At 42.7% G+C, this 25,697-nt stretch overlaps 1 protein-coding gene across 2 annotated transcripts in view; it reads right to left on the bottom strand.

The window, feature by feature from the left end:
* Positions 1 to 22,672, bottom strand: part of LOC142143429 (cytochrome P450 2B19-like) — a 51,789-nt gene extending 29,117 nt beyond the window's left edge. Inside the window, exons 1-5 of one of the 2 annotated variants that reach the window (XM_075201269.1) lie at positions 22,519 to 22,672; positions 6,672 to 6,869; positions 5,608 to 5,770; positions 4,961 to 5,110; positions 1,129 to 1,289 (exon numbers count right to left, since the gene is read on the bottom strand). In XM_075201269.1, coding sequence (XP_075057370.1) covers positions 1,129 to 1,289; positions 4,961 to 5,110; positions 5,608 to 5,770; positions 6,672 to 6,845 — 648 coding nt within the window. In that variant the 5' untranslated portion in view covers positions 6,846 to 6,869; positions 22,519 to 22,672. Of the gene's footprint in view, positions 1 to 1,128; positions 1,290 to 4,960; positions 5,111 to 5,607; positions 5,771 to 6,671; positions 6,876 to 22,518 lie in introns of both variants that reach the window. The other variant, XM_075201270.1, reaches the window with a different exon arrangement.
* Between the last annotated feature and the right edge of the window lie 3,025 nt (positions 22,673 to 25,697).

The following is a 25,697-nucleotide window of genomic DNA, read 5'->3' as shown; positions in this document are numbered from 1 at the left end:
AAGGGTGTATGTGTATAAGTACCCATTAAAAGTGACAGCAAGAGTGTGATCTCTGAAAGGTAGTGTTAAGGCAAATAATGAATAAAAAGATGGGAAATGAGAAATGTGATTTTGCTAAGCTTACGCCATCTTGTTGCCTTATAGCCATTTTGTTCTGTTATAGCTTAAAGACAGATTAGATGCACCTGTTTTGTAGGAGTAATTCATTATTTGCAAAACTATGCTTATAAGCTTGGACATAGCAGACAGAAGATAAGCCTCCCCCCCTGGGGAGTTTTCCTGTGTGATAATGAGAGAATATAGTAACATCTGTGTAAAGGGAGCATGAGTGGTTAAAACCTTTTTTGGGGCGCAGTTTTCTGTGATACGTGATTTTTGCTATATAGATAGGGACTTGTAACTAATAAAGCAGAGTTTATTGTACACTCAAACCATGCAGTGTATTTAATTCTCTCCATCTGATAACTGATAGACTGACAGGTGAACAATCTGATTTAGATTCGACAAAGGTCATATTTCTATATACCTGTATAGGCTTTCATATGCTGACTACCAGGATATCCAGCTGTGATCGGCCCCACAAAGTCTATTCAAGTGTCACAAATAGACTAGATCTCACCCCGGGGGCTCTTTGACGCTGCCCCCTGGTGACAGTTCTATCTTCTCACACTGGGATGTGCAAAGCCATCCAATAAATTTACATCAGACTCTCTGACTTCAAATCTTGCACTTTAACTGAACTTATCAATGGATTCCTTTGATATAACATATTTACACTGCAGTTATGATTTTATCCCTTATAAATAACTGCAAGCTCTCTACGTTCACGACAAGTATATATAAGGTTGAATTAATTTCCTTATCATATATAGTCCAACATTGTGATATGATTGAAAAAAAGATGAATGGATATAAAAAAATAGAGATTTGTGCTGTTATCTTGATGTAATGGCTCTTTTAATTCGGGCAACACTGATAAGCATTACATACTCAGTGCATGCAACTTTCAGTGTCTCTAACTCTATAAACTGCCTTGTCAGCAGCAACACTATATGGTACTGTAAATATATGTGAACATTAAGCAGAAGCCCAAATAAACTTTGAAATAGCAATAAGAGAATAACTTACCGTGACCATAGGTCTTGCCGCAAGTCGTATACTTTCATTAATTAAATTCATAAGCTGCAGTATGGTTGGATCATCATATTCAAATCTATGATTGAGTAGTATGGACACGATTATATTGGATACAGCAGCATTCAAGATGGTTTTATTATTAAAGGGTTTTCCTAGAATGGAAGAAAAATATGCATAGGTATATGTCGATATGAGTGAAATTTTTTGGAGGCAGGCCAATCAGTGTTCAGAGATTATGTTTTTGGATTCAGTATTAACGCCTTTTAGAAATGTTGAAATGCAATTTTAATTTTATTTTTTTTGCAAGATAGGGATCGTACACATGAACCCTGCCTCACAGGGTTCGTGTGTTCGATCCCTACCTTGGTCCTATCTGTGGGGAGCTTGTATGACCTCCCCATGAGTGCATGGGATTTACTCCAGGTATTCTTTCCTCCCACACAGTCCAAAAACATACTGGTAATTAGGATTCCGCTAATATGGATCCTAGATTGTATGCGTGATGGTAAATTAAAATCGAAGCTGCAAATCGTCAGGGACGAATGTGAATTATTACATATGTCTATAAAAAGTCTTTATTGTAAATCCCATTATCAAAAGGTCCATGAATCAATGTGTTACAAATAAAATGATTGGTCAATAACACAATAGTGCCATGAACTGTACAGCAGCAGTTACCCTCATCTCTACATTTAAGCCATCTTTGTATCATTACATCTCATCTATGTAAAAGCCATAATTGTATCGTTACCCTCATCTCTATGTTTAAGCCATCATTGTACCATTACCCTCACATCTATGTAAAACCATCACTGTATTATTACCGTAATTTCTACAAATAAGTCGTCTTTGTATCTTTACCATTACTTCTACTTATAAACCATACTATAAATGGCAGAGTTCATTGGATGGACAGTGGTATGACTGAATAGAGTTAGACATTTATAAAAGAAAATAGACAAAGGTGGCCTGCATATATACTACAAAACTTCGAAGACTGCGTAAACAATACACATCTCGAAGGGCAGAGCATTCATTGGTAGCCAAGTGCAGAGCTTTCCTAACCTCACTATGTAAATAAATGATGATGCTGATAGACAAAAGTGGCCTGCACCCATACTAAAAAACTTCAAAGAAAACGCACACAAATACATTTCTCGGTGAGCAGAGCACTCATCAGTATCCAAAGAGCAAAATTTTCATACCTTGTGTTACTTATATGCTCTGTGCTGTAATGCTGCCTTTTTGAATGAAACCAGATGACAGGTATACATTTATGCGGAGAGAGAGCTGAAGAATCATTCCCTGGGGCAAGCTTCATCCTACCCCAGGGGTAAAGAGGACTGTCTGAAACTTGCAGCGGTCCCAAAGACCCATGTATATAAATACCGAATGTATATTAATAATATTTACATGTTCTATTAGTGATGTGTAAGAAATATGTAAAACAGACAGTTCAGATAGGCCAATAGTTGGCTTTCCTACACAGTGTGTATAATGGACATTGATGCAGATTTGGTTGCCAAAAACATCTGTCTGGACAAGAAAATGCAATTGAAAGTCTACATTCTGAGAAATGAAGAGGACAGAATTTAGCACTGGCTAAGAATACATGTTTAGATGGAGATATGATGGCTGATGATTTACACAATGTGATGTAATTAGAGAGCCATATAGACTGGTTAATTATTTTTTAATTGAATCGGAGAAAGCAAATGCACCGATGGCAGATTTACCTAATCCTTCATTAAGACAAAAGTGGACCCACAACCTGAACAACGGACAGCAGCATTAGTAGGCATTTAAAAGATGATGAGAGGGCACAATGTTAAATGATGCAAGTCAAGATGGCATTTTCCGTGGAGTAAGGTTAGTCTGTGCCGTAATGCTGCCATTCTTAATCAAATCAAAGGACTCGTAATTCTTTATGGGGAGGGCTTAAGAATCAGTCCCCAGGGGGAAGCTTCTTCCAACCCAGGGATAAAGGGGACTATTGTTGACTTGCAGCAGAATTGGTCCCAAAAAAGGGGTGTAGTCACTATGATGCCAGATTTTGCACTGGCTAATCATATGTCCTGAGCCATAGCATCCTGCCCATTGCACTGGCAGGCAGGATCTTGCTTCCGGTCCTTCGCGCCTCGGTTTTTGCCAGTGTAACCGGGACGCCTCTCACAATGCCGCTGTGTCCGGCTAGTTACAGGCAGCCAGGACCTCAGCTGTAATTAAATTATTGCTGCCTCATGAGTGGACGTGAGGGACATGCTCTTGGCCCCATTTTTATTGGTGCCTATCAGTTTAAAAGGCAGGTAGGGCTTAGCCTCCCTGCTGGTTACAGCCCTTTTGCCCTGCAATAGCTTACCTGCTCTCTGTGCTGTGAAACCTCTGAATAACTCTGATTGATTTCTATTGTGACCCTTGGTTTGATTTCTGGACTCTGCTTGCTTGTTGATTGCCCCTGACCTCTTGCCTCATTATTCTGGACTGTCCTTGTTTGCTGCCACCCTCAACCTATTGACCATTTTGTGATGCTCCCTGTTCACTGCTGACCCATAGTAACGGTCACAGAAGATATACTATAAGTCAGGGTTATCAGAGGCCTACCAAAGGTGTGAAGTCTAACAAACCCCCCCCCCCGGTCTTCACCAAGAACGGCTGCAAGGAAGGTTGGATTTTGCTGCCGGGAATTTGCAGGTCGCGGACCATAGGTTAGCCCTCTGATGTGATAGATGAAAAGATAGAAGGCAGCGGCAGATCACTGGTGAGAGAAGTGGAATAACTACACGCAAAAGTAGCCTAGCTCAGGTGGTGCAAGGGAGTAACCAAAGCCATAGTCAGGGTGGAAGCAGAGGTCTGGTACACAGTAGCAGTGGGGTATAAAGGAGAATCCGGAGTCATAGTCAGAGTGAGTAAGCAGAGGTTTGGAACATAGTAGCAACGTGTCAGGCCATGTTGGCACTTGTGGTTCTCCAAGTGCCAGCATGACCTGGCTGCCATTGGTATGCTGGTGCTTGTAGTTAGACAAGCATCAGCATGCCCACACTTTCTATGGCACCCTGGCATGGCTGGGACTTGTAGCCCCACAAAAGAAAATGCCATCCGTTTATTCTTTTAACTTTATTTTCGCCGATATTACCCTACACCCACCGCCCAGGGGTGGTTTGCCTAGTGCTGGTTGCATGAAAATCAGGGGAAATTTTACCCTGATTTTCACGTAACCAGCAGTAGGCTGGCAGCATTTAGTATTTATTATTATTTACAACTACTAAGTGAGTGTTGGAGGTTTTTCAATAAAGATGCAGACTGTATTAAGAGAGTTTCTGTAGCAGCAAGGCTAGTTTCATCATAGGGATTGTGATAGAGAAATGTATCAGCAGGAAGGGCAATAAAACCTATTGCAACTTTAATTTACCACCACAATGTATAATTCCAGCTATTGTAGAATAAGGCAATTATTAGATCAAACAGAGAATAACACGGACTTTGAAAATAACTTTATTTAACATACTATTAAACTGCACATGCACCTGTCAACTACACACAGTGGAGGCAGGTTCTTATAGAATTGATCATCTGCAGTTTCATGAATAGTTATTTACTCCACAAGACAGCTGCCTCCTCTGTGAGACTGATCAAAAAGTGCTTAATAACAAATCACACAATAATATTGAGAGTATTCAAATCTGTTAAATAAATTAACTTATCTCTGATATACATTTGTGAGAATATAGAAGTAGATGGGGAATAGTTTACATGTAACACTAACAAAATTGTTATAGGCATTTCTATTCTCTGTTTTTGTGGAAATTATAAAGTAACCACTCACCTCCATATGATTTAAATGTCCGTGTTAAACATTCAGCCTCTTCAGTAATCTTATTCTCTAAAGTTTTCTTCCCCATCCCAAAATCTCGTAATGTTGAAATAGTAAATCTTCTCATCACTTTCCAGTTCTCACCATTAGCAAAGATAAGACCTGAACAGAACGAAAACATGATTTGTTAGTTCTACAAATGAAATATTTATGGCACCAAGAATAAAATTTGCCTTAAACACTTGTGTATAGTGTGACGTCAGTTCTCCATCAGTCCGTCACCAACTCCCAACCTAAACCACCTTCTCATGTCCCATTGTACTTTTACTGTGAGCTGTCTAGAGTTAACTTTATTCATGCATTCATGGTACATTAAATTAAATGACACTATATTTGTCCTAAATGTGATCAGATCTTAATATATCTAATAATAAGAAGCAACAACGGGATTAATCGGTAGTAGGGAAATTAAAAGAAAGAATTGTAGTTAGTTCTAGTTAGTTTTCTCAAATCCAGTAACTTACACATTCCCAAACACAGCATAAATTTACTACTGGGGTTTCATGTCAAAGAAATTGAGGTATAAAGTGAGTAAACCAAAGACACTGTGCAATAGTTATTCGAGAAAGGTGATCTTTAGGAAACTGGAAACAAATTACCATAGTCCTTTTGTAGTGTAGATATCACTGGGCGGGTTGGTCTGTTAGAAAATTGATCAGCATGGTTGATTAGAGCATCTTTAATAGTATCGAAACCACAAAGGATGACCACCTTTTTCATGCCTAACCGGAAGCTGAAAACTTTTCCGTACTTCTTAGACATCTGAAAATGCAATAAACAATAGCAGAAGTAATTGGAATATAGTCAGCCTTATATTAGATGTCAGTAAAGTAATAATTTCCTACTGTTGGAAGTCATAATTTGTGGATTAACAGGAACTGCAGCAGCTATTCCAAACTTTAAGGATTTCTCACATAGTAATCTGCAAAAAGGTATTCCTATAGTAAAGCAAGTATCTTAAAACCTTAGATGTGAAATTATATTAGGTATCGAATATTACTTTCTCCTAAGTATCATAATGGTTGGAAGAACAACCCTTGCAACCACAATGATCTCTAGATGGATAAAACTTCTGAAACTTTGATTTGTATAAATTATTGGCAGCTAAGAGAGTAGAGTGTCTGGAATACTCCAACATATCGGTAGGTTAATTGGCTGCTATCAAAATTGACCCTAATTTTTGTGTGTGTGTGTGTGTGTGTGTGTGTGTGTGTGTTAGGGAGTTTAGACTGTAATCTCAACTGGAGCAGAGACTGTTGTGGGTGAGTTCTCATGATGATTGTGATGATGATGATGATGATGAATAAAACCATTATGATTGTGAAAGGAAGAGATTACAATAATGCAGCAAACAAGTTTGTGCAACTTTTCTTTTACTTAAGATAGGATGACAAATAATAAAGCAAAGTGTAAATGAACATTCTACATTTGCAACCTCCTACAAAAGTACTTCCTTACTATTTGAGGTTCAATTTTATAAATTTGTCCAAATGTCTGCTCATTTCTCCTATTATAAACAATTTGGGAAAATGAATTATCAACATTTAAATTCCCTTGAATGATTGTCTGGACTAAAGAAGGAAAAATATCAGTCTAAAAACATATTTATTTCAATTTTAGATATAAATACTTTTGTGGTGTTATTTCAGATATAATGTATTACCTCTATAAATGTTTTATGAGGTTTTGCCATGTCGATCATATGTAAATTTCCAATGATTGGCAAAGGCTTTGGTCCCGGGGGAAAATTATTGTAAATGTGTTTTTTCCGATTGGTAAAAACATAGGCCAAAAATAGCATGACTACAGCAGACAGAACAATTGAGACAAGATCCATGGCAAAAAATGTCTTCTGCAAAATCTAGATCTGAAAGACAAAACATAGATCTTTTATTAAAAAACTAAATATCCATATACATTACAATCAACAGTCAAATATCTTTCTTAAGTCCTCCTTAGTATTTTTCCACCAGAGAAAAGTAGATGAATCTGGAAGATGGACCTCTATGGATGTCCGAAAGTTGCAATATGGTGCCTTATTATAAATATTTATTTTTTTTGCAACAGCCACTCTAAAGCTTGTAGGACCCAATACATTATATTAGTAGACATCATGGCATACATTTTAAATCCAATCCTGTTATTTGCATGTTCAAAGCATTAAACTGTGCCTGACTCCTTTAGCCCAAAAAGTTATATCAGGAACTTTGAACTATAGGCAATGTAGCTTATGAAATTAATGTGGAGTCTAAGCAGCATAGAGGTTGTGAAATTAGAAAAAAATTAGCTCTGAATGTATATTTAATTGGTCTGCTGATTTAATGATCCAGACATCATTTAGATGTGTCACCTTTTTTTTATAGTTCGGGATATAAATAGTTGAATAATTGCAATGTTGAGTGTTTGAGTGTTTTGAGATGGAACAACACTGAGAGAGCTATGGAGCTCTATCAGAATATTTATGTGGATCAATGTAATTTCTAATTACACCCTTATGCATAAGTAAAGCTACATAATGAAAACAACATAATGTAAAATGCGCAAGTAGATTATTTTTTTATCATTTTGACCAATGAATGTTCATAATGTGGATACTCTTGAGTCCTGGGTTTTAATAGGCATTTGTTTTGTTTACATACTGCAGCACACAGGGACATTCAGGTAGGTAGATTAATAATGTCTTTAGACAGTTCCTTATATTTAATATGAAATAAGTGAACATTACTAAAACCTGTGAAACATCTCATAATTGGGATAGCAAACTTACCTAAGTTAAATGAAGACATTTAGAAAATCCAACAATCAGTTTATCAAGAAAATTACTGTCAGATTCTGGCACCTGTATAATCATGTGCACGGTGGCTAAGTGGTTAGCACTTCTGCCTCACAGCGCTGGGGTCATGAATTCAATTCCCGACTATGGCCTTATCTGTGTGGAGTTTGTATGTTCTCCCCATGTTTGTGTGGGTTTCCTCCGGGTGCTCCAGTTTCCTCCCAGACTCCAAAAACATAATAGTAGGTTATGTGACTGCTATCAAAAAATTGACCCTAGTCTCTGTGTGTGTCTCTGTGTGTGTGTGTGTGTGTGTGTGTGTGTGTGTGTGTGTGTGTTAGGGAATTTAGACTGTAAGCTCCAATGGGTCAGGGACTGATGTGAATGAATTCTCTGTACAGCGCTGCGGAATCGGTGGCGCTATATAAATAAATAGTGATGATGATGATGATGTGAGGAACTATAAGGTCTTTAGTATTTCTAAGATAAAAATAAAAGGCGCTCTACGGTATTGTTACCGATCAATGGTTACTAAATATACTCGCTGCTGCCAACAAAACATCCTACTGGAATGTCTCACAGAATAAAAAAAGGGGGGTAGGAGCGCTAGTATGTTAGATCAATTTATTACCAAAATAGCACAGCATTATAATCATATAAAGTACATATTGAAAATATATATAAAAGTGTACAAATGGACACTGGTATGGACAGTAAAGTAAACAACAATACACATAAATTCCAATGAATAGCATAAAAATATCATAAAAATGCAATAGATATGTGGGTATATATAACTCTGTTAAAAAAAGGGGAAAATAAAAAATGAAAAAGTTACTGCTATTGTATACTATGCAGTCACTTAATATTTGGTTATCCTTATGTTTCACATCAGGAAAATAATCCTTATAGAAAATGCAGAAAAAAAAGACACTTCCCACCTCTTCCTGCACCCCTTACCCCCTGGCTTTCTCACACCTCTTCCTACACTGCCTTCCCTGCTGGCTCTCTCACCCCTCTTCCTGCACCCCCTTCCCCCCTGGCTCTCTCACCCCTCTTCCTGCACCTCCTTCTCCCCTGGCTCTCACCCCTCTTCCTGTACCCCCTTCTCCCTGGCTCTCTCACCCCTCTTCCTGCAGCCCCTTCCTCTGGCTCTCTCACACCTCTTCCTGCACCCTCTTCCAACCTGGCTTCCTCACCTCCTTCCCCGCTGGCTCTCTCACACATCTTCCTCTACCCCCCCTGGCTCTCTCACACATCTTTCTACACCCCCTACCCCCCTGGCTCTCTCACACTTCTTCCTGTACCCCCTTCCCCCCTGGCTCTCTCACCCCTTTTCCCGCTGGCTCTCTCACCCCTTTTCCTGCACCCCCTTCCCCGTTGGCTCTTTCATATCTCTTCCTGCACCCCCTAATCTCCTGGCTGTCTCACACATCTTCCTGCACCCCTTCTACCCTGGCTCTCTCACCCCTCTCCCTGCATCCCCTACCCATTTGGCTCTCTCACCCCTCTTCCTGCACCCCTTCCCTCCTGGCTTATTCATACTCGTGACAACCCCCCCCCGCCCCCCACCGGCACAATTCGCAGCACCCCCAGCGAACCCCCCCGCCGCGCAAGAATTGCATATTAATATTAATTAACCTAGCAGCCTTCATATACCATTATCTCCAACCAATAGTGAGAACAACTCCCTTTTATTTAAAGTATACTGGAGACATCTTACAAAAATTAGATGGATCGATTTGACAAGAAGATTATTTTCTAATTACAGCAGATGTAATTTCCTTATATACGGTAATATCACATGAAAAGGGTCTCCAATCTGTAATTCTTCCTCAATACCTCAAATTTTGAAATAAATATTAAATAATTAATTCAGGAAGGAATACAGTTCATTTTGCTTAATAATTCTTTTTATTTTAAGACAGATTATTACATCCAGAGAGTAGATGGGTACATGGGTACCATGTTCGCACCGAGCAATGCCAATTTGTTCATGGCCTGTTGGAAACACACACATATATAGACCATGCTGGTGAGCTTTTGGGCAGACCTGGTATCCCAGTTTAAATATACAGATCATGTCATGCAATGTCATGTCACGTGAACTCCTGCAGCTCACAAACCCCAAGACACCTATTGACTGTTTTCACACAGTGAACCTAATTGCTTATGGTCCCCCACTCTTCATGATGAACCTCCGCAAGGCAGGATGGAATTTTTCAGCCTGGAACACGTAGGTCACAGCCCTCTGGTCAGCCATTAGGCGTAACACAGCGAAGAGAAAGAGAAATTTGAAAGCAAGTCAGCTAGCTGAGGACTGGTATACAGTATGCAGAAGGGGAGTAAAATAAGCCAGGATCTGATACACAGGCAATAGTGCGATACAAAATCTGGATCTGAGAGAGTGGACAAAATAAGCAAGGACTGGTATACGAGGGGTTAACAGGCAGAAGCACTATACAAGAAGGAATCACAAGGAAAGCCAAGGTCAGTAGCAATACAGCATAGCAGAAAGTAAGTCTGGGTATGAATACCTGTTGCTCTGACAGTGCTGCAGTGTCAGAGTGAGCTTTACATACTGTGCAGATGAATATGCCAACTCCAAGCCACGATTATGAGACGAACCAGCAAGTGCTTATCTCTGCACAGAGGCAGAGGAAATCAGAAGCACATGATTGTGCAGCAGATAGGTTTGTGACAGAGGTAGGGTCATGGCCTACCTCTGTCACAAAGAGGAGCCATTCTTTCTCAGTTACCCATTTCCCGGGACAGGGAAATATACTCCATGGATGAAATGTGCTATAACCTGTCTATCAAGTTGGGTTTGGTGGGGGTGGGGCGGATTTTAACATGCTCGGGCTTTTAATAATTTGCAGGCTTGACTAATTTGAAGTGCCAGATGGTCCGATGACTTGCTTATGGAGAAAAAAAGGTTTATTGAGTAGAAATACTGCGGGGTCTTTAGGAAAGTGAACAGCTGTAAGTTGATGAAGAAGGGTCAGTGCAATATCCCAAAGTGATTGAATAATAGGACATTCCCACCCAATGTGCTTTGCATCTCATTATTATTAAACCACCAAGATAATAAATTACTTATTAAAATAAAGAACAATTTTCATATAATAAAGCAGCATAGTAAGCAGAAGCAGCAATGAAATAAAAAACTATGACGCATAAATTTTGATGCTGCAACCATATTCATAAAAAAGTATAATAAATGATTTATTTGTCAAATAAAGGAGTTTAAGTCATAACACTTACACTAACTCAACTTACACTTACAGCCTGGTTGACCTTCTAAAACTCCTACTACAGATACCAGTGACTGATGAAATGCTTTAATCTACTGAAAATATAATTAATTTTAATTTACCCATTCATGTATCTGCATGCAATGTCTTGGATTTTTTTCTTCTATGTCAGGGCTCTACATACTTTTGGAACAGAAAATTGTAACTAAGGAATGGTGTGATGAGGTAGACTTGTAACGCACCAGGGGATAAATATATTAAGCAGTGGATCCGGCAATTGTGATGGCCATACTTAAAGCAGCAATTTTATTAAACTTGCCAGGTTTTGTCCTTATCAAAATTTCCTTTTTTTAAATATGGCCACCACAATTGCTGAATATTGGTGATTTGATGGGTCTGCTGCTTAGTACATTTACCACCAGGGGGCAAATTTATCAAGCTGCAAGCTTTCGGCGGGTTTGAAAATGGAGATGTTGCTTATAGCAACCAATCAGATTCTAGCCATCATTTTGTAGAAAGTACTGAATAAATGCTAACTAGAATCTGGTTGCTACAGGCAACATCTTCACTTTTCAAACCCGATGGAAGCTCGCAGCTTGATAAATTTGCCCCAGGTGTCAGTTTAAATCTTGCTACATCTCTAATACCTTTAACTTTGTATATTGTAATGATGATGTCATTGGATTTAAAATATCTGTGCTTACGCAGTGCTGATCATTGGGATATTTGTCATAAATGGTGAGGTCATTAGATTTTAGAGATGAGCGGTTCGGATTATGTGAAATTTGACGAAATCCGAGATTGGCGATCCAAATGAAACCAACTCGTGACTCAATTTCTCCCGCCAAACTCGGATCTCAAAACGAGGCAAAACATAATTTCCGTGCTTCTTTTTTTTTGCAAAACTCGTGCAAGTTTTGGATCGTCATCTTTTGTATACCTTATATAGTCCACCCTCATTCTCTCAAATGCCATTTTAGAAAAGACAGCATGTAGGGAGGAGGATAGCTATGATGCTCTGCTAATAAAATAGCGTTAAGGGTGAACCAGTGACATAGGAAAGCAATAGAATCTTGTCGTTATTATAAAACAGTTAGGTAAAGAACTTAATACAGTTTACACAGACTACTGGCTACTGGTTGTTGCTAATGCATTGCACTGCATATATCAAATAGCAATATACAGGACATACAGACTGAGTTAGATAGAGATCATTCTGAACTAACTAGTATATCCTTTAAGAAAAACAGTCCTTTTGCTGTCAGACTATTAGCAGCAGGATCCAAAAAACAAACAGATTTCTTTCTTTTAACAGTGAAAGTTTTTCTAGTGAAAGTAATCGTGTATGAGGCAGTGACAAGTGAAATAATTTTGAAATAACTGGGTGTTTGCATGAGAGATTCAGCATCAGTTGTACACAACAAAAAGCAATATATTCTAATCTTCTCTATTTTCAATACTTTTATATTTTGGAAGGGTCATTCAGTGAAATCTATATTGGAAAAAGGCTGTTTGTGTGTGAGGGTTAGCACCAGATACACACACCAAAAAAGTAAACAGGATTTTCTTGTCTTTGACTCAGAGCAGCTCAACCACTTGATAAAATATAAAATATGTTTGTTATAAGTATATTGTGGACAGTGTTCTAAGAATTGTAAGATAACATTCCTTCCTTTCCCTATGTTATTGGGCAGTCCCCTGGTGTGGTGGCAGGCATCTACAAGTAGCTCTAATCTGTTCAATTAGCATTACTCCTCTTGCCAGTACCAGTACTGGCAGTAGTACTACTGTTACGACCTCTACTAGCAAGAAAGGTAATGTGGGAAAAAAGTTGACAAAAGACTCCTCAAAATCCAAAAGCTATTTGTCAAATTCAATCTCAAAGTAACTATCATCTCTTGACGCAAGGAGGAGGATTAAGAGGTAATTTTCTGATTAATGTGTAGATTTTTCCAAAAAAAGGAAAATAGCTAACATTTCATACACCACACGCAGTGGCAAGACAAGGCTCAGACTATATCCACTTTTTGCTAGTAGGGGTCCTGATACTGCTGGTACTGGTATACGCAATAGAATGGCCATTACAAAACAGAGTGCTTAACGCGGTCGTGCATTTTCCTCAACTTTACATGCACCTTCTTGTTGCTCAGAGTGTACATCTGTTACTGACCCCTCCAAAACAGACAAATCCTTGCCTGAGGATAACACTGAGGTTGAAGAACAACCTGGGCACTCACAGAATCCTGTGGAGAGTCTAAGGAAGTTATCCATGAGTGCTACATGTGAGTCTGAGGTTTCAAATTCAGACACTGTAATAACAAAGCAGCCTCCTTCAAAAAATCCTCAACCATTTGAAAATGTGACGATGGGTAGTAGCAGTATTAGTGAAGATGATGATTTCCCCATAGAAATTGAGGAGGCTATTATGGAAGTAGCAAATGTGCAGGAGGATGAGGGGTATATTTGTGGATCTGAAAATAATGTGTTGTACATGGATGAAATAATGAGGAGGAGGATGACGATTGTGTTGAAGTAAGGTAGCCACCAGTGTTACCACCAGCAGATGCCCATGATAAGTGCATTATCATGCCAGGACATAAGATTAAAACAAACACATCATTTGTTTGGAAATATTTTTATCCAGACTCAAACAACATTTGTCAAGACATCTGTGTAGCCTTTGTCAGGAGAAAATAAGTAGAGGTAGTGATGCTGAACATCTAGGCACCTCCTCACTGTTATGTCATTTGCAGCATGTTCATTCAAGTCGTGTTTCCAAACATGGAAAATTGTGTATAGTAGTAAGCAACCCAGCATCATCTACCAGCTGAATATATAGACACTTGCAATCCTCACCCGTGTCAACAACTTCATCAGCATCATCCTCCTCATTATTAGTACGTACAACTGTAAAATTTCAAATAAATCCCCTAATGAAATCCATGATTTCCAAGAAACATCTTTGCACGCTACAGCTGCTGCTGCGGAAGAAAAATATATACAGAGGAAACAAGTATGATAGTCAGCATCCTTTTGCACAGCAGATCACTAAAACCAAGACAGCTAAGTTAGCATTGGATGTGCCCCCAATTTGTCCCCGCTACAAAATTCCAACACGATTCCATTTCTCCAGAACATCAATTCCTCAGTTGTACTTTGAGGTTAAGCAAAAAGTCATTCAGTACCTAGAAAATGCCATTGTACCGACATTCCACTTAGCTATGGATATGTGAACAAGCAGTCCTGGTCAAAACAAAGACTATATGACCGCGACAGCCCACTAGATAGGTGTATCGCCATCAGCAGCAGTGCCTTGTCGAAGTCAGCAAATTGGATAAAGTCATTTCAATTAATATCGAGCAAACTTGGTTGTCTTTGTCTGCAATTATGCATAGAGCACGCTATAGGGTGGAAGGGCGTATCCAGCCACAACACGTGGCAATAACAGGTTTTACACTTTTACTCACATTCACATGAACACACACATTTGTAATTAGTACACATTAATTGTAGTTGCAACACATAGTTATTTATGTCGAAATATAGTAGTATTATGTTTAGTATTATAAGTTATAAACATGTTATTGAAACCAAAGGTTCAGGTTGCAGGAACTATGTCATGTTTGGTATCATTTTAAGCCCCTATTCATCACCAGTTGTCCGTTTCATTCGTCGAAGAGATCGCACATTGCATACTCTAGTTAGCGATGTTAGGGAATAAATGTTTAAAGTGATACAGACTGTAAAATGCAAATAGGCTAGTTGAAACTGGATTCTTGGCGGGAAAGTTGGAGCACATCCCCTGGAGAGTTGACCCCCACCTTTGGATATTTTGGTTTGAACTGGCCTATGACCTGCAGTACACTGGACCTTCCTGAAGCCTGGACCAATAGAAGCAGGACACATCATCTGCATTGTTTTACTGTATTCACTGACTGCACATAAGCAGGGGCTCTGGGCTTAGTGACCAGTCTTCTTTGACCACAGCCTTCAGACCTGAATGACTGTTCACTGGATCCAGAGCGCCTGCGATAAGTAATGGCTGTACTTGTTTTATTTCGCATTTATTATTCTGCTACTTTTGGCTAATAAATTACTTTGTGCTTTGGAAACACACATCGGGATTCGACAATTTCTTATTGGATAGCGACAAAACGTGCATAACAGCCTGTAGCTTCACCATCATCCTCCCCATCCTTTCTTCATAATAGAGCTAGCACTGCCAGGTCATTCAAAGGCAAGCTACTCTGTATATCATTAGTTTTTCAAAGAAACTTATTGGTGTCAATCTTTTGGAAAAACTCGGAATGTGATAGCAAAATGTCTCACCCAGCTCAAACTCTCCTCAGGATTCCTCATTGCTGATAACGGAGCCAAAACTGTGTGTGCATTACAACTTGGTGAATTTAAACATGTACCATGCTTTGCATACACAATAAAATTGGTAGTGCAGAATTTCTTAAAACTGAGAAATCAGTGCAGGAGATGCTGTTTGTGGCCCATAAAAGTTCTGCCCATTTTAGACATTTCACGACCGCATGTAGAACATAACAGGGGTTGAAAAAAAAAATTCATCTGCCATGCCACCTATTGAATCAAGAGGTAGTAACAAGGTGGAATTCCACACTTTATATGCTACAGCAACTAGAGGACCGGCAACAAACCATCAATACTTATACAGCAAACCATGAGATAGGGAGAGGGGGGATATGTTCTCTGGATAATGTAATACAGGTGTGGGGGTCCGGGTATTTGTTAGGAACCCCTTCTAGCCGGTACAGCAAAACCCGGAGTCTGCTCTACAAGTCTGATGTTCACTGGAACCCCTAGTGGTGGGGACAGACTTGGCCGCAGACTAGCAGAGGGTCGTGAAATGCGTACCGGCTGGGGAGAACCCAGGAAAGCGGAGTGAAGTCCAGGCAAGGTTCGAGGGCCGACAGCAGACAGCGAATCCAATAAACAAGCCGAGGTCAAGGGTCACGAGCAAACAGGATAGTCAGTAAACACGCCAGAGGTCGGGGTCACAAGAAACAACAGGCAGGGTCCAAATCCAGGCAAAGGGTCATACACAGGCAATCTAACAGAATATCCACAGGACAGGAACAAGGAGCAGAGCAGGTCAGCAGAACAGGTAACAGTAAGCTATAACAGACAGTGAGGCTGCAGACCTCACTGCCTTAAATACAGAGATAGACCAATCAGGGCTTGCTCCTGGGAATGCACACTTGCAGGCTAATTGCCTGCTATACAGACAGACCAATAAGGGCTTGCCCCTGAAATGCACAGTTGCAGGCTAATGCCTGTTAATTCAGTCCCAGACTGAATCTAATACCTGGTCTAATCAACTGATCTACTGTGTACCGACCCGGCTTGTCAATTAACCCTTCTCCTGCCGAATCCCTGGCTTATCTGCACCAACTGATCTACTGTGTACCGACCCGGCTTGTCAGTTAACCCTTCTCCTGCTGAATCCCTGGCTTATCTGCATCAACTGATCTACTGTGTACCGACCCGGTTTTTCAGTTAACCCTTCTCCTGCTGAATCCCTGGCTTATCTGTATCAACTGATCTACTGTGTACCGACCCGGCTTGTCAATTAACCCTTCTCCTGCTGAATCCCTGGCTTATCTGCACCAACTGATCTACTGTATACCGACCCGGCTTGTCAGTTAACCCTTCTCCTGCTGAATCCCTGGCTTATCTGCATCAACTGATCTACTGTGTACCGACCCGGCTTTTCAGTTAACCCTTCTCCTGCTGAATCCCTGGCTTATCTACATCAACTGATCTACTGTGTACCAACCCGGCTTGTCAATTAACCCTTCTCCTGCTGAGTCCCTGGCTTACCTGTATCAACTGATCTACTGTGTACCGACCCGGCTTGTCAATTAACCCTTCTCCTGCTGAATCCCTGGCTTATCTGCATCAACTGATCTATTGTGTACCGACCCGGCTTGTCAGTTAACCCTTCTCCTGCTGAATCCCTGGCTTATCTACATCAACTGATCTACTGTGTACCGACCCGGCTTGTCAATTAACCCTTCTCCTGCTGAGTCCCTGGCTTATCTGCACCAACTGATCTACTGTGTACCGACCCGGCTTGTCAATTAACCCTTCTCCTGCTGAATCCCTGGCTTATCTGCATCAACTGATCTACTGTGTACCGACCCGGCTTGTCAATTAACCCTTCTCCTGCTGAATCCCTGGCTTATCTACATCAACTGATCTACTGTGTACCGACCCGGCTTGTCAATTAACCCTTCTCCTGCTGAGTCCCTGGCTTATCTGCACCAACTGATCTACTGTGTACCGACCCGGCTTGTCAATTAACCCTTCTCCTGCTGAATCCCTGGCTTATCTGCATCAACTGATCTACTGTGTACCGACCCGGCTTGTCATTTAACCCTTCTCCTGCTGAATCCCTGGCTTATCTGCACCAACTGATCTACTGTGTACCGACCCGGCTTGGCAATTAACCCTTCTCCTGCTGAATCCCTGGCTTATCTGCAGCAACTGATCTACTGTGTACCGACCCGGCTTGTCAGTTAACCCTTCTCCTGCTGAATCCCTGGCTTAACTGCATCAACTGCATATAAAACATTATTTTATATGCCATTATTTTGTTTTTCCTGATTGTACATTTACAAGTTTCTACTTTTTACCTGTTATTATTCTACTATTTATATGCCTTTATCTTGTTTTTCCTGATTTTATATTTACCAGCAACTAGTTTTACCTGTTATTATTCTTGCCTATTTCCATTGTCCTTATTACCTCTCCTTCTATTATTCTTTGCCTTCCACGCCCTATTTGGTTATTGTCCTCCATCTTGCTATTGTCTCCCTGCTTATTCTTACCTGTTATCAGCTGTCCTTATTATCTTACTGTTCTGCTATCATTCTTACCTGTCTTCATTGTCCTTATTATCTCACTGTACTGTTGTTCCATGCCCTCCACGCCCTAATTCGTTATTATCTTCCACCTTTTCATTGTCTTCCTGCCTTTGTTCTTACCTGTTTTTCACTGTCCCCACTATCTCACTGTTCTGTTACTCTCTCTCCCTACTATGCCTCCCCGCTCTCACTCCATACCCATACTCTCCCCCCGCCCTACCTCTCCCGTTCCTCCCCGCCATCCCCCGCGCGCTGCTCATCTTGCTAACCTCATCCCCATTTCCCCCCTCTCCTCTCCCCCTTTCTTCTGTGCCCTCTGGAATGCCAGATCCGTCCGCAACAAGCTGACTGCTATCCACGACCTCTTTCTATCCAACTCCTTTAACCTTCTTGCCGTTACTGAAACCTGGCTCTCCGATTCTGATACTACTTCCCCCGCTGCCCTCTCCTATGGTGGCCTCTCCTTCACCCACTCCGCCAGGCCTGGTGCCCGCCCTGGCGGTGGAGTTGGCCTCCTCCTCTCCTCCACCTGTACTTTTCGTGTCATTCCCCCTGAACCCTCCCTCTCCTTCTCCTCTTTTGAAGCTCACTCCATCCGCCTCTTCTACCCCATCCATCTCCGCGTCACTGTCATCTACCGCCCCCCTGGCCCCACCTCCCTCTTCCTTGACAACTTTGCTAGCTGGCTTCCTCACTACCTCTCCTCCGATCTCCCCTCGATCATTCTCGATGACTTTAATATCCCCATCGACAACCCCACCTACCCTGCTTCCAGCAAACTGCTCACCCTCTCTTCCTCCCTTGGTCTCACCCAATGGACCTCCTCCTCTACCCACTGCCTTGGTCACTCCCTTGATCTTGTCTTCTCCTACCTATGTAATCTCTCCGACTTCTCCATCTCTCCCTTTCCTCTATCCGACCACCATCTCCTCTCCTTCTCTCTCTCCTCTTCTCCTGCTCCCCCCCCCTGCCCAAACCTACTCTGTCCATACGCAACCTCGATGCTCTTGACCATGCCTCTCTGTCCTCCTCTCTCGATACCCTCCTTTCTCCCCTTTCCTCCCAGGCCTGCCCCAACCAGGCGGTCTCCCTCTACAATCACACCCTCACCTCCGCTCTGGACGCGGTCGCCCCTGCCCACTCCGTCCACCCCCGCTGCTCCAAACCCCAACCCTGGCACTCCAAATTTACCCGCTTCCTCCAAAAATGCTCCCGTTCCGCCAAACGTCACTGGAGAAAATCCCGCTCCCTGGCTGACTTCCTCCACTTTAAATTCATCCTTTCATCCTACAGCTCTGCCCTCTCACTCGCTAAACAATCTTTCTTTAAATCCCTCATCTCTTCCCAGTCCTCTAACCCCCGCCGCCTCTTTGCCACCTTCAGCACTCTCCTGGCCCCCTCCCCTCCCCCCACCCCCTCCTCCCTGACTGCCTCTGATTTCGCCTCCTTCTTCTCCTCTAAAATCGAGGCCATCCGACTTGAAATCTCCTCCTCCACTCTCTCTTCCACCCCTCCCACTCTTCTGTCCTCCCCCCCCAACCACCTTCCCCTCCACTCCTTCCGTCCCACCACCGGCGAGGAAGTCCACTCTCTCATTTTATCCTCCCCCCCCACTACCTGCCCCCTGGATCCCATCCCCTCCCACCTTCTTCGCTCCCTTTCCCCCACCACCTGCTCCCACCTCGCTCACCTCTTTAATCGCTCCCTCTCCACTGGCATCTTCCCCTCCTCCTTCAAACATGCTCTCGTATCCCCCATTCTTAAGAAACCTAATCTCGACCCCACTTCTCTCTCGAACTATCGCCCCATATCTCTTCTCCCTTTTGCCTCCAAAATTCTTGAGAGGCTCGTCTGCAGCCGTCTCACCTCCTACCTTTCTGAATACTCCCTCCTTGATCCTCTCCAGTCTGGTTTCCGCCCCCTCCACTCCACTGAAACTGCCCTGGCTAAAGTCACCAATGACCTCCTCTCTGCAAAAGCCAGGGGCCACTTCTCCCTTCTCATCCTCCTTGACCTCTCTGCAGCCTTTGACACCGTTGACCACCCCCTCCTCCTTCACACCCTCCAGTCTTTCGGCCTCTCCGGCCCAGTCCTGTCCTGGTTCACCTCTTACCTTACTCACCGTTCCTTCTCTGTCACCACCTCTGGGTCTCTCTCCCCCCCATCCACCCTTCCAGTTGGGGTCCCTCAGGGCTCTGTTCTGGGACCCTTACTCTTCTCTCTATACACCTCCTCCCTGGGTGAACTCATCAGCTCCTTCGGCTTCAGCTACCACCTTTACGCTGATGACACTCAACTATACCTCTCCTCTCCTGATCTCTCTCCCTCCCTCCTCTCTAGGGTGTCCGCCTGCCTCTCTGCCATCTCCTCCTGGATGTCCTCTCGATTCCTCAAACTTAACCTTGCCAAAACTGAGCTCATAGTTTTTCCTCCCTCTCATACCCCATCCCCTTCTGACCTCTCCATCACTGTCAACAATACCTCTATCTCACCTGTCCCCCAACTTCGCTGCCTTGGTGTCATCCTCGACTCCTCTCTCTCCTTTGGCCCCCACATCCTCTCTCTTGCTAAATCCTGCCGCTTCCAGCTGCGCAACATCGCTCGCATCCGGCCCTTCCTCTCCCAAGATGCCACCAAATGCCTTATCCACTCTCTGATCATCTCCCGCCTGGACTACTGCAACCTCCCCCTCACTGGCCTCCCCCACTCTCATCTCGATCCCCTTCGATCCGTCCTTAACGCTGCAGCTAGGCTTATTTTCCTCTCTCGCCGCTCCTCTTTTGTCTCCCCCCTCTACCTAGCCCTTCACTGGCTCCCATTCCCCTTCAGAATCCTCTTTAAGCTCCTCACACTCACCTACAAGGCCCTCGCCAACTCCACTGCGCCCTACATTTCCACCCTCCTCTCTATTCATGCTCCATCCCGCCCTCTCCGTTCTGCCTCTGACCGTCGCCTCTCTTCCCCCCTTATAACCTCCTCCCACGCGCGTATCCAAGACTTCGCCCGCGCTGCCCCCCTCCACTGGAACAAGCTCCCTCCCTCCATCAGAACTTCCCCTAATCTGTCCGGCTTCAAACGGGCCCTAAAAACCCACCTTTTTCTTAAAGCCTTTCTGTCTCCCACTTAACTTCCTACCTTATCTTCTGCCTCTGTCCCCCTACTCTCCCTCTCTCCCCTGCGTCTCTCTGTCTGTCCACCCCTCCCCTTAGATTGTACGCTCCTCTGAGCAGGGCCATCTCTCCTCCTGTTTCCACCACTTCTAACTCTGCTCTCCAGCTACTTAGCCCTCCTCCTCAAAGGTCCTCCACCCCACGTCCACTTTCGCTCCCTCCTCCCCCCTGGGGGTCTCCCTGTCTTCCGCGCCCCCCTTCTTGGGCCCTGTCATTTTCGGATCCTCCCTCCCCTTTCCCCGCCCTCTCTAGCTGTGCATTGAGCGTACTGAGTTGCTGTGTTTACTGTACTGTGCTGTCTCCCATTGTATTGTGGTTTTGTTTGTCTCTGTACGGCGCTGCGGATGCCTTGTGGCGCCTTATAAATAAATATTAATAATAATAATAATAATAATGGTCTAATGAATGCACGTGCGCACCCGGCTTTCTATATTGCCGGGACGCCGCGCTGAAGAAGCGTCCGACCGTTGCTTTGGCAACGGTCGGGAGTTGGGCGGAAGTGAGGAGGCACAGGAAGCGAGCCGCGGCGGCTGTGAGTACCGCCGCGGCTCGTGACAGTATTGCTGCTTTAAAACCGGCATTTTCAGTCTGTCCGTAGTAAAAGACGTTATTTCATAGTGTAGGTGTTTAGCTCATTCGTATTCTGCAGTAGACATCCATTTCAAAGTCCGGAAAAACTGCAGGTCTGACATCTGGTAAGTAGTCATTTCAGTACTGTGTAGGGTTTAGAGCCATCGTGATTCCCCTGTCGTTTAAAACGATGTTGGGGTTCACAGTGCCGAGGTAGCGAGTACCACCGGTAAAATAATACAAATAGAACAAAAGAAAACACTTCCTGGCGCTTAACAGGCCATGGTTCTAAAACAATCTCCAATTGCAGGGGGTCTGCACTCCCCCTAAAAAACAAGTGTCGATGTAAAAATAAAGTGTCACAATGATATAAGAACCATAAAACAGAAAAGTGAATTGCGTATAAAACAAACTATTAACAAACTACAAACTATTAAGTAATATAAAACAGATTCTGTTCAGCATAAAATATATAAGCCTGGATGCATAAATAGATATCACTTCCTAGTCAGGATAATGGTGTATTGTTATATATCTGTTAACTAGATATAAACAATTGTACACCTGACTGAAAGATATTTATAGAGTAAATAGCCATCAAATAAAACACACTCATATATCCTATATATATAAAATGAAGCTGAGATCAGTCAAATGAACAACACACAAGTCCTCCAAAGTCTGAGTCAAGGATTAACCAGTGTGTTGTTAAACAAACACGTGTGAGTTCAGAATCCCATCAGCAAACAAACTCCTCAGTGTAAACACATAGATAGCTGCCAGAGAGTTTCACTTCTCACAGAGAATAGATTCACAGTTTACAACAAGCTAGACGTACAGTTTTGCTTACCAGAGACCAGGGTAAGTCAGTCCAACCTATCCCACAGCTCTGTGTGCAATGTTTACATCCACAGACTGTTCTGATAATAGGCAGTGTTGTAACTCCTCCTCCGCTTCACATGTAAGTTTTCCAGCTAGCTCTCTCCCCACTGTCTGTGCATAGACTGGCAGCAATTCATGCAGGAAGTCACTTCCTTTCCTGTGTAACACTAGTGGTCATCACATGTAATTCTTTGATTTCAACTCTTACAATCTTGATTTGCAGCAAGTACTTACATGTATCAAATGTTAATATAATAAGTGAAGCAGTAAGCTGAGGGCTTTTAAAATTATGTGTTGGGTCTCTGAATAGGCACTTAGCAGTTAGGGTTAAGTTTTTCTGTGTTTACATGATTTTCCTGTGTTAACATGAGCCAGTCAAAGAATGCTGGGTCTTTTGTTTCAGATCATAGCTGATAATAAGCTCCAGATTTAAGATTTGTATCTCCAAAGTTGTTGGATTTGTATTCTATTTTGTTGTTTAGTTTCTTTCTACCACTTTTGCTTTCCTCCATCTGTTCTACTTATTGCTGTGCTTTTTCCTCCTATCTTTGCTTATTTGTTTCTCTGCTTGTTTTTCTGTGTCTCACTCCTATTACTTGCTTTTCTGTCTGTCTGCCTCTCTCTGCCTTGTGTTTTTCTCTTCTTTCTTTCCTTCTATTTCTATTCCCCCTTCACTAAAGATGTCCCTTCCCCACCGCAGCAGGACCCTGACCGCCCGTCTGACTGATGGCTCCCATGTCATGTCGGGAAGCCGGCAGTCAGACATGGCCCCTCCTTCTCGCCCACGCCCATTTTAAATGATGGCGGGATCTGCGTTGATCCCAGCATCGGCGCTTCCCAGCAGGCAGCCGAGTCACATGAGAACCCGTCACTGGAGCTCAGTGTGGGCGCCAGGAAGAGGCACAAAACACGGCTGTCATTAGCGCACCGCCGGGGGATAGAGTTAGGAGGCGGGCACATGCTCCCATCTGGGAGGGACGTCTCATGGCGTGGGGGGAGGGGCTGTGAGGCACAGAAATAACAGGCAGGCGAGGTGCAGGAGGGAATGTGCAAAGTGGCACAAATGAGTCTGACATGAATGCACAGTCTGGGGAGATGAGGGGCACAGCTAACATAGTAATTACCCAGGCTGACGTTCATGTGGATGGAGGCAGGGGTGGTAGTCACATGAGAGATTTGCAGTCTAACTCTTCCCTCAGCACTAGAGGTTCTGGGTCTTCATCACGTAATTCTGTACAGGGCATCTCCCCCTTCGTATGTGTTATGCACGTTTTGTCGCTATCCAATAACGATTGTCGAATCTCGATTGTGTTTTCAAAGCACAAAGTAATTTATTCTCAAAAAGTAGCAGAATAATTCAAGCAAAATAAATCAAGTACAGCCTTTACTTATCGCAGGAGCCCTGGATCCAGTGAACAGTCTTCACGTCTGAAGTCTGTGGTCAAAGAAGACTGCCCATTAGCTCAAGAGCCCCTGCTTATATGCAGTCAGAAATACAGTAAAACAATGCAGATGATGTGGCTTGCTTCTATTGATCCAGGTTTCAGGAAGGTCCAGGATGTTGCAGATCATAGGCCAGTTGAAACCAAAATATCCAAAGGTAGGGGTCATCTCTCCAGGGGATGTGCTCCGACTTTCCAGCCAAGAATCCAGTTTCAACTAGTCTATTAGCATTTTATAGTCAGTATCACTTTAAACATTTATTCCCTAACATCGCTAACTAGGGTATGCAATGTGCGATCTCTTCAGCGAAAGAACCGGACAGCTGCTGATGAATAGGGGATTAAAATGATACCAAACATGTCATATTTCCCATAACCTGAACCTTATGTTTTACTAACATGCATATAACTTATAATATTAAACATAAATACTACTATACTTTGACATAAATAACTATGTGTTGCAACTACAATTAATGTGTACTAATTACAAATGTGTGTGTTTGTGCGAATGTGTATAAAATGTAAAAAAACTGTTATTGCCACGTGTTGCGGCTGGATACGCCCTTCCACGCCGTAGCGTGCTCTATGCATATTTTCAGACAAAGACAACCAAGTTTGCTCGCTATTTATTGAAATGACTCTATCCAATTTGCTGACTTCGACACATGCTAGCAGACTGGCAAGTGCAGAGGAGGTGTTGCATGTTTGACAGGATTGATAACAGGGTGCAGGTTTCTACCACCCCCTTGTTGAGATCATCCTTCTGTCCACCCCATGCACAGTTCCTTCGTTGCAGGGTATGGGGCTTCTCACACGCAGTTTAACCCTCACATGACAGCATCTCATGGCCGCTCCACAGGGGCAACCCCTTAACCAAAACTGGTGGCCCTCACAGCCCACTGCCTTTGGGTCACCCTTTTCAGTTTTTTCCCTGAGAGGCTCCCCTTCAGCACAGAGGTCCAGACTGGTTTGTACCTTACCCTCCCCCTTCTTCGCTGACAAGGCAGAATACTCCACCAAATTGGATAGCTCCCTTCCCCCTGTCACTGTTGTCTGTATTTCTTGATTCGATTCGGGACCCTTGGGACTAGCTGGAGCAGGACTGAAACAGAACCTAGCAGCCTGGATGATCTTTCTGCTCATGTTCTTGCTGAATTTAGAATATGGACAGAAAAAAAGAGGGTTATTCTACCGTACCAACTAGAGGATTAGATCCCAGATATATTTTGATAATGATAAATAAATAGTCATATTGCTCTGGGGTGCTACCTAGAAACATTATCGTATCATATTAAACAGCAAAAAACAGAAGTTTCTTTTTGGGTGCACTCAATCCTCTAAATATTATATAGGTATAATATTTATGTGCATCCAGATCATTTTAATTACAATTTTTATTTATGAGCACAATTTTACCTTATATTTCGCTTTTAAAAACTTATACTAATAAAAGTTATGTTTTAAAGCATATACTTATACTTGTTCAAATCAAAGGTTAATTTAGAGGATTGAGTGCACCCAAAAAGAAACTTCTGTTTTTTGCTGAATTTAGAATATAGCAGGGGAATGAGCAGTCTGGAAATGCTGACAGGAACAGAGCACTTGGTAATACTGACAGGAACAGAGCACTTGGTAATGCTGGCAGGAATAGAGCACTTGGTAATGCTGGCAGCAGCAGAGCACTTGGTAATGCTGGCAGGAA

Source organism: Mixophyes fleayi, chromosome 3 (assembly GCF_038048845.1).
Source record: "Mixophyes fleayi isolate aMixFle1 chromosome 3, aMixFle1.hap1, whole genome shotgun sequence".
In the NCBI taxonomy this organism is placed as follows: domain Eukaryota; kingdom Metazoa; phylum Chordata; class Amphibia; order Anura; family Limnodynastidae; genus Mixophyes; species Mixophyes fleayi.
This window is presented reverse-complemented; position numbering and strand designations above follow the sequence as displayed.